Genomic DNA, 16,071 nt, shown 5'->3' with positions numbered 1-16,071 from the left:
CCCAGTGCGGGGCTGGATCCTGCGACCCCGAGATCATGACCTGAGCCGAAACCAAGAGCTGGATGCTCAACTGACTGAGCTACCCAGGGGCCCCAAATTTAAAAGTATCATACATTAAAATAGATTTTTTTAATTCAATGAATTTTAAAACATGCCACTACCACTGTAATCTGGATACAGAACATCACCTCAGAAAGCTCCCTCATCCTGCACCCTTTATAGTCACATCCTTTCCTTTCCCTCAGCAACCACAGATTTGTCCTCTCTTACTATGGTTTTGTACTTGGAGAATATCATATTAATGGAATCATATAGCACGTAACCTTTGGAGACTGGCTTCTTTCACTCAGCATAAGTGTGTGTGTGTGTATGTGTGTGCACATGTATAGCTTGTGGATATTTTTTCCTGTTCTTTTTTTCCTCCAGTATACAGTTTTTTTTTTTAAATTAACATATAATGTACTATTTGTTTCAGGAGTACAGGTCTGTGATTCATCAGTCTTATACAATACCCAGTGCTCATTACAACACATACCCTCGTCAATGTCCACCACTCCATTACCCCATCCACCGACTCCCCTCCCCTCCAGTAATCCTCAGTTTATTTCCTAAGATTAAGAGTAGTCTTTAAAATCTTAACATGCTGTGTCTGTGTGTTGGGTTTTGTTTCTTTTTGTTTGGCTATGACTTAGATTTAGTTTGGCACTATCACCAATATTTTCATCTCTAAGTGAAAATAAAAATTTTCACAAACTCTCATTCTGTTTTAATTACACTGCTTAGTGAATTACTCTAAAAAGAAAAAAATGGTAACTTTAAACTTATCAAATATACTTACTTGGTCTATTTGTTGACTTATTTTTTTTCTAAAAGTAGGCAAGCTCTTCTTTTTGCTTACATATTTCAACAATTAAAAATAATTTGCCCAGGGGGCGCCTGGGTGGCTCAGACCGTTAAGCATCTGCCTTTGGCTCAGGTCATGATCCCAGGGTCCTGGGATCGAGCCCCACATCGGGCTCCTGGCTCAGCGGGGGAGGCTGCTTCTCCTTCTCCCTCTGCCTCTCTCCCTGCTCATGCTCTCTCTATCTCTCTGTATCTCTGTGTCTCAAATGAATAAACAAAATCTTAAAAAAAAAAGATTAAAAAAATAATTTGTCCAGGCTGAAATTTAAATTTTTGAAATGCCTGAAACAATTTCTTTGCTTAGGATAATCTGTTTCTGTCACATTCTTTAATGTTCAGCATAATTTGATTTTTTTAAAGATTTTATTTATTTATTTGGCAGAGAGAGACACAGCGAGAGAGGGAACACAAGCAGGGGGAGTAGGAGAGGGAGAAGCAGGCTTCCCGCTGAGCACGGAGCCCGACGTGGGGCTCGATCCCAGGACCCTGGGATCATGACCCGAGCCAAAGGCAGACGCTTAACTTAACCCTAACTGAGCCACTCAGGTGCCCCCATGATTTGATTTGTAATGATAATCTGAGAACACAGAGTTAATAGCCTTTCTAAAATTAAAGAATAAGTGATATTTAAAGTAAACCTTTTTAATAATATCTTATTTTTCTATTACGGAAATCGTATTCCATTCAACACAGAAAATTAAATGGTTTTGGAGATTAAAATAATTTTATATAGTCAGGATTATATGACACCAGCATAAGGAATGCTGATATCTGATATATTAATCTGATGTATAATTTATAACATCTTCATTCTTTATAACTATTTCACCAAAAATATCATTGATTTCATCAAAAGGTAAGAGGCCAGAACATTCAAATAGAAACTCAAGAGTCTGTCTAGGAATAATAACATATGCAACATACAATCCCACAGACCTTTGCCAGAATTAAACATAAATTATGACTGATGTTTGTGGTTCTGGTTTTTCTTGCCCCCCCACCCCCCGTTTTTATTGAAGTATAATTGACATATAACATTGTGCTTTAAGGTATACAACCAATGACTACAATAAGCTAACATCCATCACCTCACATCATTGCAATTTTTTTCTTGTGATGAGAACTTTTAAGACCTACTCTCTTAGCAACTTTCAGATCTACAATACAATATTGTTTTTTTTTTTTTTTAAGATTTTATTTATTTTTGACAGAGAGAGAGAGCACAAGCAGGGGGAACAGCAGAGGGAAAGGGAGAAGCAGACTCCCTGCTGAGCAGGGAGCCCGATGTGGGGCTCGATTCCAGGACCCCGGGATCATGACCTGAGCCGAAGGCAGACGCTTAACCATCTGAGCTACCCAGGCGCCCCTACAATACAATATTGTTAAGTGTGGTTTCCAAGCTGTAAATTACATCCCCAGGACTTATTTATCTTTTAACTGGATGTTTGTACCTTTTGACCAGTTTCCCTCCTATTCCTTCCTCCCACCCTGCCTTCTGGGAACCACAATCTCTTCTCTGAGCATAATTATTTTGAGATTCATCCAAGTTGTTTTGTGTTTCAATAGTTTGTCCTTCTATTGTGAGTAGTGTTCCACGATAGGGATGGACCACAGCTTGTTGAACCATTCACCTATTGAGGGCATTAATTTTAAAGATAAAACCATCAGTTATTTGGGCTTATTGAGGGATAGCAGAAAATTACAATTCAGGATACACAAGCTCAGCAAAATTATACGCAAATCTGGAGAACACAGGCAAGGTATGCTTTTTATAGAGGCAAAGGGAGGTTTGGGAGGAGCTGTTATAACCCAAAAGCTCATTGGAGTAAACTGGGAGTTCCAAGAATAGTGACTTTTCGTTGGCTGAGCTGTCACCTTCCCTCATTAGCTGGGTTGTTGCTGGGGGCGGAGGAAAACCTTTCTTTCTCCTGCTGGAGTAGTACAATAGTATCTATTCTCAAGACTTACAAGGTAAGTCTCTTCCTGCTAGGTCTGCAGTTGATGATGAGTGGTAGGCCGTGTGAGCTCCCGTTCTAGCCTCCCAGCTCCTTTTAAATGAGGTTTCCTTTTATTGATTTTCACAAGGGACATTTGGTTTTTCCAGTTTTTGGCTATAACAAATAAAGCCCCTGTGAATAACAGTGTGCAGGTTTTGTGTGACTTAGGCTGTTCAAAATCTTCTCCCCTTTCCAACTCATTTAGAATAAAATCCAGTGTTAAGTGCAAGGGTGTCTGGGTGGGTCCCAAATGTTACACCCTGTGACAGGCATGGGGAAGCCAAGTGGTTGAAGCACAGTACCTGTTCCTGAGGTACTCCCAGTCTGCCAGCAGCATTGCTTGAGCTCACATTGTGCCTCTTTCACTTACAAGCTGTGTGAAATTGAGCAAGTTCCTTAACCTCCTCTTCCGTAAATGGGGATAGTAATAAAATAAACTACCCTACATGGCTGTTGTGAGGATTAAATGAGTTGATGTGAAGAGTGTATGGAACAGCCCCTCGTATGTAATAAGTGCTTAATGAAAAGTAATGATCGCTATTTCATTATTGGCTTTGGTAATTTAATTGGACCTAGAAGGCCTTTCTAGGAAGTTTGCATTTTATCCTGTTAATTATAGGCAGGAAGAGTGGGGTTGAGCTGGTAGATGAGAGATAGAAGGGAGACGGACCGGCTTGGAGACTGTTGGAATACTCCTAACAGCTCTCATAGAGTGGCAGGGAGAGACTGTTTGGAGTGGGTTCAACAGGGAGTAGAAGGAGGGCTCATGAGACAGCAAGTATAGATAAGTCATTGGAGGAATTTTGCTAAAAAGAGGTGCAAAGGGACAGTAATAAGTGGAAAATGTGGGGCAAATAGAGTATTATTTTCTTTTTTTAAATGGGTGAAATGAAAAGTAGGAATGATTCAACAGAAGATAAAATTAACAACGGGGTGGAATCCTCAGAGGGAAATTCCCGAAGTTGACGAGGGATGGGAGCCACTGTTAAAATGGCAAGATTCGTTTTGGAAGGTAGCAGGGTGCTTAGCACTAGAATTACTTCCCCTTCGCTGATGGGGAGATCATTTTCCAGAGGCCAGACGGCTGGAACCAGGCCCCTCCGGCTTCGGAATGTCCACCACCCTGCGCTCTGAACTGAGAAACCCCAAGGGTCGGGAAAGAAAGCGGGGTAACAGCAGAGGCGGGCCTACGAGCGAGGGGGCGCGGCTTGTCTGGGACGTGGTCCCGGGTGGTGGCTTCTGGGGAGCGGCCTGTGACGATCACGTCCGGCTAATCTGAAGGGGCTTTCGGCACGGCTGGTGTGAAAGCAGGCGGGATCGGAAAGCCCGAAGACTACAGGCTGAAACGTGGGGCCAAGGCAAGGCCGCGGAAAGCCGGCTCCAGGGTGTCTCGGCTCCTACAAGCCGCCGAGGGGCGTGGCCTCTCGTAAAGAAAAGTGTTAGACCTGAAGTGCGAGCCAATGAGAGGCGAGGAAGGCGGGGCCTGTGCGCGAGCGGCCAGTAGCGACAGGGTCCTTATAGGAGGTGCTTGTGTTCCAGAGCGTAGTTACGGCTCTGCGCACGCGCGTCGGGCCGGCCTACTGGGCATTGCTGATCTTAGTGAGAGAAAGGGTCACAGCCACAGCTCCGGCCCAGTCCCCCCGCCCCAGGCCACGGGCCTGGGTCACGTGACACGAAGGGCGCCGAATTCCTCTGGAGTCAGCGCCATTTCCCGCAGGTGAAGGCCAGAGTGCCCCTGGGGTGGGAGAAGCCGTCTGACCTCGACCCGCGGCCTGGGGTGTACGGTCGAGTTCCGGCGCTCGCAGTGGGCAGAGGTCTGGCTTTAGGAGAGGGGCGCACACTAGCTTGGGGGCGTGGCCTCGTCCTAGGTGACGAAGATGCGGGGTGTGCGGGCTCAACTTTTGGGCTGAGATTCGGATCCAGGTGTAAAAGAGAGGCGGGGCTCCCCGCCAATTCGTTGAGAAGCAGGTGAGTGTTAAAAGGCATGTTGAGGCCGTTCTGGCCGCATTGACCTGTGGTGGCCTAGTGTCAGCGATGGTGGTGACGTAAGGGGGGGGCTGGCGTCTTAGGAAGCGTGGCCTGGTTATCGAGAGGCGTGGCCTCGTCCCGAGACAGGCGGTGTAAGGGGCGTGGCCGTGCAGAACCGGGGGGGAAGAGGCGTGGCCCGGCATCCGTGCGGGAGGTGGCGTACCCTCTGGAAAAGATCTCTGCGTGCAGCTGCTGGCCCTGTCCTTTCTTTCAGGTGCCGCGTCATGGAGACCTTCGCGGCCGCCGCCACTGCTGGGAACTTCTTCCCCTTATTCCTGTTCTTGGTCTGCGGGACGCTAGTAGCCGCTCTGCTGGGCGCTGCGCACCGCCTGGGGCTCTTCTATCAGTTGATGCACAAGGTGCGGGGGCACAGATCAGCGGTGGGCTGGGGGCAGCCAAAGAAGGAACGAGCTCCTGGTACTCCCTGTAGCTCACGTATTTTGCAGGCGGAGAAAGTGAGGCCTGACTAATCTGGGGGGCTCGGTCAGGAAATTCTATCCACTTCCTTGTCCCCATTGCCAGGTTGCAGACAAGGCCCTGGACTTTGCTTCTAGGAAGAGAGAATCTGGAGTATCTGCACGTTGACTCAGCGCCCGGCCCACTCGTTCCCCGGTGGCCACGAGCCCTTTTCACAGAGCGCTGCTCCCTAAATCCGGTGTGGTCAGAGTGGGCCAAAGGCGGGCACCTGAGCGGGGGCTGTAACAGTTGTCATGTACCTCTCAACACGTCCCTGAGCAGTTGCTTTTGTTTCTGCCCTCATTTCCCACAAGAGGAAACAGGCTCAAGACAGCTTGTGTGGTAACTTGCCATAGGTGATCTTTTTGGGAAGAATTGACCCCACAGACCTCACTCTGAACTACTTGGCTCCTCCCTCAGGAATCTACCCCTTCCCCGGACTCCTTCCCCAGTCCTTCCTTTCTTCACCAGGAGCAACGGGAGCAAGGCTAGTAGCCTTGAGGATCTGTGGAGGTTTAAGGCAGAGGCCTCTGTTGTGCAGGGCACTGAGGAAGCAGGGTCTGGGAAGCCTCAGCATGATCTGTGCCAGCAGGCTGCTGCTGTGCCAGGTGCTTGGTGGCTGTAGCAAGTCGGCTGGGCCTGCCCACTGGGCTTGCCTCCTAGTGAGTGGGAGGAAGTCTAGCAGGCTGGAATCAGCAGTCAGGCTACCAGGCCCTGGAGGGCAGGCAGTTCTGGAATCTCGGCAGGTAGCCCCTGGCCAAACTGTTTCGGGGTCTCGGGATCCATTTTCCCTCTCCTTCACCCTGATTGCCCCACTGCCTTCAAGACAGGCAGTGTAACAGAAGGAGGGCACTCAAGAGCATTGGTTATATGGGACTTTGACTATTGCCAGGACAAATCTTGGTCTCCCTGGCTGCAAAAGGATATAATCACCAGATGATCTGATAGGATGACATGTCCTGTTGCCCTGGACCTGGCACATAGTATGTTAGGTGCCTAACCAACATCAGACTTTCTCTGACTCTGTCCTGCCCCCCTCCTTGGGGGGGTGAGATTGCCTTCTCCCTACCTGCCCTGGTAATCTTGCTCCTCCCCCTCCGTGGGCCCAGGTGGACAAGGCAAGCATTCAGCACGGCGGGGAGAACGTGGCAGCTGTGCTGAGGGCCCATGGCGTGCGGCTCCTCTTCACACTGGTCGGTGGGCACATTTCCCCGCTGCTGGTGGCCTGCGAGAAGCTGGGCATCCGTGTGGTGGACACACGCCACGAAGTCACAGCTGTCTTTGCCGCCGATGCCGTGGCCCGCCTAACCGGTGAGGGCAGAGCAGAGAGGGCTGAGGGCTGGGGAGAATGGGATGGGGGGTCTTCGAGGGGCGGAGTTTTTTCAGAGGTGGCCAGGAGAGTGGGCGCAGATGGCTGTGATGGATTCTGTGTTTCAGGGACGGTGGGCGTGGCCGCAGTGACAGCAGGCCCTGGCCTCACCAACACGGTGACTGCAGTGAAGAACACCCAGATAGCTCAGTCCCCAGTCCTGCTTCTGGGTGGGGCTGCCAGCATGCTCCTACAGGTGCCTTGTCCTTGGTGGGTGGTGGGGGCCCCAGGGAGCCTCAGAAGGCTCATGTGTTGACTCTCTGGACGCCTCTGTTTCCACCAGAACCGGGGTGCACTCCAGGCCATTGATCAGATGTCCCTGTTTAGGCCACTGTGCAAATTTTGTGCTTCTGTGCGGAGGGTGCGAGACATCGTGCCCACTCTGAGGGCTGCGATGGCTGCTGCCCAGTCGGGCACCCCAGGTAGGTGGGGGGCACGTGCTGGGCAGTGGGCAGGCCCTAAGGCCTGGGTCTAGGGAGGCATGGCAGGCTCAGTATCCTCCCTGCCCCTCTGCAGGCCCAGTGTTTGTGGAGCTGCCCATTGATGTGCTGTACCCCTACTTCATGGTCCAGAAGGAGGTGGTGCCAGCCAATCCGCCCAAGGGCCTCATGGGTCGACTGGTCTCCTGGTGAGTAGCCCCACTCCCACCATGCTCTCTCCAGCCCCCTGCCCTCTTTTGTAACTTCCTGCCAGCATCTGTCCCTCCTTTGACTCATTCATTGGCTTGCATATCAATTGAGTGGGGGGAGGGCAGCCAGGGGAAGAACATTCTAGGTAGAGGGACTACATATGCAAAGGTCCTGAGGCAGGAGCAAACTTGGTGGGTTGGGAAAGCAAGGTAGCCTATGTGGCAGCAGCAGGTGAGCAAAGGGACAGGGGCTGAGCTCAGAGCAGCCAGCAGGAGCCATTGGGAGGACCTGGATTTTTTTTTTTTTTTTTTTTTTAATTTGAGTTCCATTGAGAAGCATTACACGGCCTTTAGCAGAGGCGTGGGATACCCTGATTCAGGTTTTTATTATGTTCCCTCCGATTGCTCTTGGAGAATGGACTGTGGGGTTGGGTGGAATCTGGGAAGCCAGGGAGGAGGTGTGGTGGGCCTTGGGATGAGAGGCAGTGGTGGCCTGGATCCGGGTAGTGGCCGTGAGATGCAGAGACACGGGTGGATCACATGTGAGTGCTTGGACCTCCATCTGGCCAGGATAAGGGACAAGCTCGAAGGTTTTCCTAGAAGAGCTACAAACTTGAGGGGGGCTTCTTTCAGTTGAGAGGCTAGAAAGGGGTTCTAGCCCAGGCAGAGGTATGTGAAAGAGATCTGTTTTTGGTCCACCACTGAGATGGGCCTGGCTGACAGCACAGGAAGGAGAGTCAGTTCTCCTTCCCCCTCTATCCCTTCCCTTTGCCTATGTTTCCCCTTCCACCTTCCGTTCTCCTTTCACCACATACTTAGCGAGTGCCATACTTAGCAGGTACCAGGACAGGCAGGCCGTTGCCCCGGCTCAGGGAGTAGCAGTTTATTCATGTGTCTTTTATAACAACCCTGAGTCAAGATGGCAAGGTATTATGATGGGTGTTTCATAGATTGGGTAACTGGCCCCAAGGGGGCCAAATCACTGGCATGAAGTCACCCAGCTTGTTACTGGCACATGAGGATTCAGCCTGGAGGACCCCTCAGTGCTTTGTCCACAGAGCTATGTGCTGTCTATAATGAATGAAGTGAAAGCCCAGAGAGATGGGTCCAAATCCCAGGACTGCGGCTAACTAGCTGTGTTAAGCTTGAGCAAATGGTGAAGCCTTTCTTTTTTTCCACCAGTTTAATTGAGATACAGTTAACATAGGGCGAAGTTTAAGGTGGACAGTGTAATCATTTAACCTTTCTTGACTTCACCTTCCTTATCTGTAAAATAGAGGAGTGTTGCCTGTTTTTCTCTCTAGACTAAGATTCTGTGAAGAATAAAACGAGGTCATTTTGATAGTGTAAAATGCGGGAGTGAATAATTAACTGTTATTTTCTTAAATAAGGATACGTTTGGAGTCCAGTGTCCCTATCACATGTGAGGCAGGGTATCTCCCATCCTTTCTCCAACATGGTTAGGGATCCACAAATACAGAGGGGGATTCAGGAGTCCTGAACATGTAGGAAGTGTCTGGTGACCCTGTCAGGTAGGCTCAAGTTTCAAGCAGTTTTATTCTGTGGCGGTGACATAGCAGTCTCTTTGTTCCCTGCCCCGCTCCCCCCCATCCCCCATTCACCTCTTCTTTTTTATTTTTTAATTTTTTAAAATTTCTTTTTAAAGATTTTATTTATTTATTTGACAGACACAGCGAGAGAGGGAACACAAGCAGGGGGAGCAGCAGAGGGAGAGGGAGAAGCAGATGCCCCGCTGAGCAGGGAGCCCGATGTGGGACTCGATCCCAGGACCCTGGGATCATGACCAGAGCTGAAGGTGGACGCTTAACTGACTGAGCCACCCAGGCGCTCCTCCATTCTCCTCCTCTCTCTTGGGCTCCCCCTCCTCGGCCCCTAGCCCTTTTTTTGCCTTTTCTTTTTATGTTGGTTTCTTCCTTGGTCTCTTCTCATTCTCTACAATCTCGGTTCCTCCTTAAAAGAAAAACAAGCTTCAGGCTCTGGCTGCTTTCTGCCAACGCCCACGTGTCTTGTTTTTGGTTGGGCTGGGTGTTCCTCAGGGAGGTCAGAGCTGGGCAGGAGGTATCTCTCTGTCTCCAGGCCCTGCACAGGCCCACACAGGTGGTCGGGGCCCTAGGACCCAATGAGTAAGGAGACAGAAGGAGGTGTCAGAAGCCAGAGAAAGCGGCTTGAGTGCTGGGGATATTGGTAGCCTCCCTGATACAGTGTTTTGCAAAGTGCTTCATCTCCTGGATGGATAGGTAGTGAACCTTGGAAGGAAGATTCCCTTTTACATTTTACCTTAACCTCAGAAAGGTTAAGTCACTCGCCGGGTCACACAGCTAGAAAGTGGAGGGGCCGCATGTGGCTGCCCTTGCAGCCGTCTGTGGCCCTGATCATGGTACTCCCCGCCTGTGTCACTTGTTTCTGAGGGTCTGTGTGCGGTTGGGTAGTCGCCAGAAGCTTCTGAGGGAAACCGGCTGCTGGAGACTGGCCATTGGCGTGTGCCTCTCCTGGGGTGTTGCTGGTCCACTCCTGTGCCTGTCTCACTTCCCTCCTAGACCCTGGCCTCCTCCAGCTCCTGGAGCCCCCGTCACTGATCCTGGTAACCGCCTCTTCCTCTCACCTTTGCAGGTACTTAGAGAATTACCTGGCCAACCTCTTTGCAGGAGCCTGGGAGCCTCAGCCTGAGGGCCCTCTGCCTCTGGACATTCCCCAGGCATCCTCCCAGCAGGTGAATCGCCTCTCTTCCCTGGCTGAGGACCCCCACCTGGCAGGACGGTCTCTCTTTGAGTCAGTATTGGGGCGTTGATCTCGGGGGCTGATGGTGACTCACACGGTGGGCTCTTTGAGCCCCATCTCTCATCCCAGGTTCAGCGCTGTATGGAAATCTTGAGCCGAGCCAAAAGGCCGCTGATTGTGCTGGGGAGCCAGGCTCTGCTGCCCCCGACACCTGCTGACAAACTTCGGTGAGAAGGCTCAGCTCTGCCCTTACTGTCAAATACCTGGTCCCTGGTCTCCTGTTGCCTTGTGGGGTGGGGGCATGCCCTTGACACTATACTCACCTCTGTTCTGCCTGGATCCTCAGGGCTGCTGTGGAGACCCTTGGCATCCCCTGCTTCCTGGGAGGGATGGCACGAGGACTGCTGGGCCGCAACCACCCCCTCCACATCCGGCAGAACCGTAGCGCTGCCCTGAAGAAAGCAGACGTTGTCCTTCTGGCAGGTGGGCCTCGGCCTCCTCTGCCGTCTTCCCTTTGCCTCCCTCCAGGCACCCCCCCCCCGCGCCTTTGTGACCCTGACCCTCCTAGTCAGGTACTTACTGGCACCTTACCCTCATAATCACCCACCGTCTTATCTTGGGCCCCACCCCTTCCCCTTTCAGGGGTTTGGCCAACCGTGTACTTTGAAGTCTAGGCAAACTCTGGCAAGGTTGCTGCTGTGTTGTAGGACTCAGCTTCGCACAGAGGAGGATGCACGGATAGAGGGCACCTGCAGTATTTATGTTCTGCATTTGCGTTTGTATGCTTCATACAGGATTTCTATAGCACAGACACGTATGGCATGTACATTTTCATGTGAAGTATTTGGAGTCCTGCCCAACACGTAATAGTTGTATCAGTTCTCTGTTGTGTAATAACCATCCCTAAATTCAGTGACTTGAACTTATCATTTCTTAAGGTCCACCTAGAGGTTAGGTGGTAGTTTTTCTGGTTTTGATGGGGCTCATTCATGAGTCCGTAGGTGGAGAGGCAGGAAGGCATCTGGGCTGATCTGGGCTGGGCTGGCGCATGTACTTGGCCTTGGCTGACTACAGGTTAGGCTGACATGACCTTTGCAGGGATAACTGAGTTCTTTCACTCTTCCCTACCTCTTCCTCCAGCTTTCTTATCATCCAGCAGGCTAGCCTGGGCTTGCTCACTTGGTGGAGGATGAGAAACATGCAGGGATGGGAGAGCAAGGTTTTTAAGAGAGAGACAGTAGAAGCCACAATTCTTGAAGCTTGATCTCGGGAACGCCTGCCTTCACCTGCCACACTCTGTTGGTCAGAGCACGTCCCCGAGGCCAGCCCAGATTTGAGGGGTGGGGAGCTGTGAAGTCACTGCACGCGGTACTGGTACAGAGAGGAAGGAAGGATGGGGACCCTTCTGTGGTGGATTAAGTGAAGTGGTGGGACACTGGCTCTCCAGACACTGAGACCTGGTTCCCCACTCCAGGAGCCGTGTGTGACTTCCGTCTGTCTTATGGCCGTGTCCTCAGCCGCAGCAGCAAGATCATCATTGTCAACCGTAACCGGAAAGAGATGTTGCTTAATTCAGACATGTTCTGGAAGCCCCAGGAAGCCGTGCAGGGTGAGCTCCTGGGACCACCCCCCCAACACATAATATGCGCTTCCCTGTCTTCCTTCTGACCTCTGCTGTAGCTGGCTTGAGCCAGGTGCCGGTGAGGAAAGCCCAGACCCTGCCCCGGTGGGCACCCAGTCAGCCAGGGACACACATCTGGCTCTCAGACTCATGGGTGCTTCTGGATGAACAAATGGTGGGGCGTGCATAAGAGGGAGGGCCTGGGAATGTGCATGTGATCGTGCCCCTGGTTGCAAACCCTCCCATGCTGCCAGCTGCCTGGAGGACAGAGATCTTCCTCCTGGGCCCCCGAGGCCTCTGTTGTCCTGTCGTGCCATCCCTGTTCAGTCTGCTCCCACAGCCTTTATGTGCTCTGCTCTGCCCATTGTTCCAAGCACATTGACGGTGCTACGTGGAACTTTTTTTATTGTTATGTTAATCACCATACATTACATCATTAGTTTTTGATGTAGTGTTCCATGATTCATTGTTTGTGCATAACACCCAGTGCTCCATGAAGCTCGTGCCCTCCTTAATACCCATCACCAGGCTAACCCATCCTCCTACCCCCCTCCCCTCTAGAACCCTCAGTTTGTTTTTCAGAGTCCATTGTCTCTCATGGTTCGTCTCCCCCTCCGATTTCCCCCCTTCATTCTTCCCCTCTTGCTATCTTCTTCTTTTTTTTTTTCTTAACATATATTGCATTATTGCTACATGGAACTCTTGAGTCAAACAGAGAAGTGGCATTGCTGCATTCGTGTTTGGGCAGGTCCACTGTAGTAGCTGGTAGGCAGTGAGACAGAGAGGGCAGGTGGAGGCCAGGGGCCCGTTAACCCGGGCCAGGACAGAAAGGACGAGGCCTGGAGCGGACACAGACAGGGATGACAAACTCCGCTTCTGAGCCTCCATGGGATCATTTCTAAGATCGAGATGAAAAGTACATCACTGGCCCATTTCTCGGTCACTTCACAAGCACTCTGCATATCTGGGTCGGAGAGACATGCTTGGCTGATGAAGGTGTTTGGAGGGACGTGTTTTAGAGGCGGGACTGAGCACTGCCTGATCTGGGGGTTGAGGAGGAGGCAGGCAACAAGGCTGCTTGGGATTCTCACCCACTTTGTGCTTCCTAAACGTTCATTTCTCTGGCCTTGCTCTCCGCCTCACCTTGGCTGCCCTAACCTAGTTCTGGCAGACTCTGGTGTGTGTTTTACCTGTTTTGCCCTGGGAACATCCCCAGCCTGCCTCCTTGTCTCCTGCTGGAATGTTGCCATTGGATTCCTGCTGTCACTGGGCCTCTGATGCTGGAAGGGCAGGAGGCCACTTCCCTGCAGCTGTATCCTCTTCCTTCCCTAGGAGACGTGGGCTCCTTTGTGGTGAGGCTGGTGGAGGGCCTTAAGGGCCAGACGTGGGCCTCAGACTGGACGGAGGAGCTTCGGCAAGCTGACCGGCAGAAGGAGCAGGCCTTTCGGTGGGGACCGGGTGGAGTGGACGCATGCATGGGCTCGGGGTGTGGTTGTGGGTTCCTGGAAGGCTCTGTTGCTGGCCCTGCTGACGTGTGCTGTTCCGTGGCAGGGAGAAGGGGTTGATGCCTGTAGCCCAGCACCTGAACCCAGTGCGGGTACTGCAGCTGGTGGAGGAAACTCTGCCTGACAACTCGATTCTGGTGGTCGACGGTGGGGACTTCGTGGGTACTGCTGCCCACCTGGTGCAGCCCCGTGGCCCCCTGTGCTGGCTCGATCCTGGTAAGGAGGGGCCTGTGCCTGGGACAGCTAGCATTGTCCAGGCCCCTTTACACCCACCTGCTCTTGGTCTTCCTAGGGGCCTTTGGGACTCTGGGTGTTGGTGCAGGATTTGCACTCGGGGCCAAACTGTGCCGGCCGGATGCCGAGGTGAGTGAGAGTGCTGGAGGCGGGGGGCAGTGAGTGGGTTTTCTGGGCAGTGAGCCACTCAACCAGCCTTGTTCCCTGCTCAGGTGTGGTGCCTGTTTGGCGATGGAGCTTTTGGCTATAACCTCATTGAATTTGACACCTTCGTCAGACACAAGGTGACCGAGCTGCCCAGAGGGAAGCTCAGAGCTTGGGGTTCTGGGAGAGGTCATCAGGGGTGGGCAGGGCTAGGGAGGGAGCTGCTTCTGTCTGGCAAAGGTCCTGTCCCTGTCTTTTCCTCTGGCTGGCCAAGCCTTAAAACTGAAGGCTGTGGCCTGACCTCATCCTTTTTTTGCAGATCCCAGTGATTGCTTTGATAGGGAATGATGCTGGCTGGACCCAGATTTCTCGGGAGCAGGTGCCCTCTCTGGGCAGCAATGTGGCCTGTGGCCTGGCTTACACTGGTGAGAAGCTGGGGTAGGGTGGATAGAGGGGGAAGCTGTTTCATGTGTTCCTCTCCTGGGCTGACTGCATGGTGGCCTAGGTCCCTGCCACCATCTGACTTGACTTCCCCTTTTAGATTATCACCGGGCAGCTATGGGACTTGGGGCCCAGGGCTTGCTGCTCACACGGGAGAAAGAAGATCAGGTGGTCGAGGTGCTTCGTGATGCTCAGCAGCAGTGCCGAGGTGGCCACCCGGTTGTGGTCAACATCCTCATTGGGAGGACGGACTTCCGAGATGGCTCCATTGCTGTGTAGGGCCTCATGGGTCAGTACCCTTGGCCTTGCCACCCCTAGACTGTGCCTGGCTGGTTTAGTCTCATCCTTGCCTGCCTTGGACCTGGCTGATCAGGTCCAGTGACTCTACAACCCTCCCTGAAGACAGGGTGGGGCTGGGGGGGTGGGTCAGAGCTCAGAGAGGTTCCCTGGCAGCACTGGAGAGCTCCTGGGCCTTTTTCTCTGGGCACAACTGCCCTTTCTCCTTCCTCTTGGGCACACTGAATAAACCACCCATGTGGGCCCCAGCACTCATTCCAGAACTTGTGCATACTGATTTATTGTCCACAAAGATGGAAGTGAGGGAAAAGGGGGAGACAGGAGGGAACCTACTCTCCCACTGGAACTCTGGGGCCCACTGAGGCTCCATTACTGGGGATTTCAGGGTGCCTGGCCACTGCAAATTCTTTCCCCCTCAGAGGTCCCTGAAAGAGCCCCATACACCTGTCCCAGACATGTCCATGCACACTAGTCCTCACACACAGACACACACGCACGGAGGCAATAAATATGTTCCGTACCAAAGTGCCCCCAGCCTGACATTTCAGGTGGGGCCCCTCCGAAAGGGAGGTCTTGTAAGTGCTCAGTTTCTTCAGGGATGTGGAGGAAGAACAGGGGAGGGGAAGGGCCAGACTCTGCTATCTCCATTTCCTGGTTTGAGGCAATCACGGGGTTTTCCTTGGAAGAGAGGGTGGGGAAACCAGCTATTTTTCTAAAGGCCCTGGGCTGCCCTTAATCCAGCCAGAGCCCAGGATAGGGGCTTTCCCCCACCCTGCCCCAAATAGCACCTCATGATAGTCCTTGGACCTTCCAGGGCAGGGAGAAGCAGAGTGCGGTGCTTAAAGCTAATACTGATTTGGTTGGCAGCAGCAAGAAGACTGACGGGGTGGGGTGGGGGTTGGGGGTGTAGAAGAAGTGGGGGGCGGTGTCTCACCATCTCGGGGTGATGCTCACAGTAACTGGTGATTCCCGGGCCAAGGGGGAGGGGCAAGAGAGGCCAGCCCAGCAAGCGGGAGAAGTGCCTTTTGGCAGCAAGGGGAGAAGCCCTTGGTACTTAGAAAAGATGTCCCCAAGAGCTGGTCCCGAAAGTCCCCAGTCCCCAGGCTTTGGAACCAACGCCCCACCACTGAGCACTGGAAACGAGGAATGATTCTCAGCAACGGGCTGGCTGGTCACTAGGCAACTCCCCAGCAACCGGGACGGCGGCCCGGGCGACCGGTCTGGTCCCCTCCGGTCCCCTCAGTCGCCGGGGCACCGCCTCAGCAGCCAGGAGCCCGGCCCTTCGTCACCGGGGTCCCGCCCCGCCCGGCTCAGAGGCACACGTTGATCTGCTTGGAGAGCTCTCGCTCCAGGTCCAGGATGAGGGCGTCGAAGTCTTTGAGGTTAAGGTGCGGGTTGAAGGGCGCCTCGAAGTCGTCTTCGAAGTCCGCGGCGCCCGCCGGCTCGCCCGCCTCCTCGTCCTCGTCCTCGCTGTAGCTGCCCGTCACGTGGTCGTAGTCCGGCCCGGACAGAAAGTCCCGCCCGCACGGCAGGAAGTCCCGTCCGCAGACGCTCCAGTCGCCCGCGTAGCGATTGCTGGGGGGGCTCTCGGGGCCGCCCCGGCCGCGGGGCCGAGCCACCACTTCGGGGCCGGCGAGCGGCAAGTGCAGCGGCGGCTGCCGTTTGGGCCGCAGGTACGGGGCCAGGTCCTGAGGCTCCGGGGGCCTGCG

At 52.9% G+C, this 16,071-nt stretch overlaps 2 protein-coding genes across 3 annotated transcripts in view; one reads left to right on the top strand and one right to left on the bottom strand.

Annotated features, from left to right (window-relative positions):
- The first annotated feature begins 4,454 nt into the window (after positions 1-4,454).
- HACL2 (2-hydroxyacyl-CoA lyase 2) lies at positions 4,455-14,625 on the top strand. 2 transcript variants are annotated; one of them, XM_081814150.1, is made up of 16 exons: positions 4,455-4,617; positions 5,143-5,287; positions 6,494-6,695; positions 6,822-6,949; positions 7,037-7,175; positions 7,270-7,381; positions 10,013-10,112; positions 10,250-10,347; positions 10,467-10,603; positions 11,595-11,729; positions 13,074-13,188; positions 13,293-13,462; positions 13,539-13,609; positions 13,693-13,764; positions 13,944-14,049; positions 14,166-14,625. In XM_081814150.1, the coding sequence occupies exons 2-16, from the start codon at positions 5,153-5,155 to the stop codon at positions 14,342-14,344; spliced, it is 1,899 nt and encodes a 632-aa protein (XP_081670276.1). In that variant the 5' UTR covers positions 4,455-4,617; positions 5,143-5,152; the 3' UTR covers positions 14,345-14,625. The 2 variants fall into 2 exon arrangements, with proteins under 2 accessions (XP_081670276.1, XP_081670283.1); XM_081814157.1 differs by having other exon boundaries at positions 4,455-4,868.
- Position 14,626: 1 nt separating this feature from the next.
- Positions 14,627-16,071, bottom strand: part of SYDE1 (synapse defective Rho GTPase activating protein 1) — a 6,774-nt gene continuing 5,329 nt past the window's right edge. The window contains exon 8 of the mRNA XM_081814176.1: positions 14,627-16,066. Within this exon, the coding sequence (XP_081670302.1) occupies positions 15,673-16,066 (394 nt within the window). The 3' untranslated portion in view covers positions 14,627-15,672. The remainder of the gene's footprint in view (positions 16,067-16,071) is intronic.

The sequence above is a fragment of the Leptonychotes weddellii genome, chromosome 1 (genome assembly GCF_054177405.1).
Source record: "Leptonychotes weddellii isolate Sample4059 chromosome 1, ASM5417740v2, whole genome shotgun sequence".
Lineage (NCBI taxonomy): Eukaryota > Metazoa > Chordata > Mammalia > Carnivora > Phocidae > Leptonychotes > Leptonychotes weddellii.
Note: the sequence above shows the minus strand (reverse complement) of the source record. Positions and strands in the feature narration are given on the sequence as shown.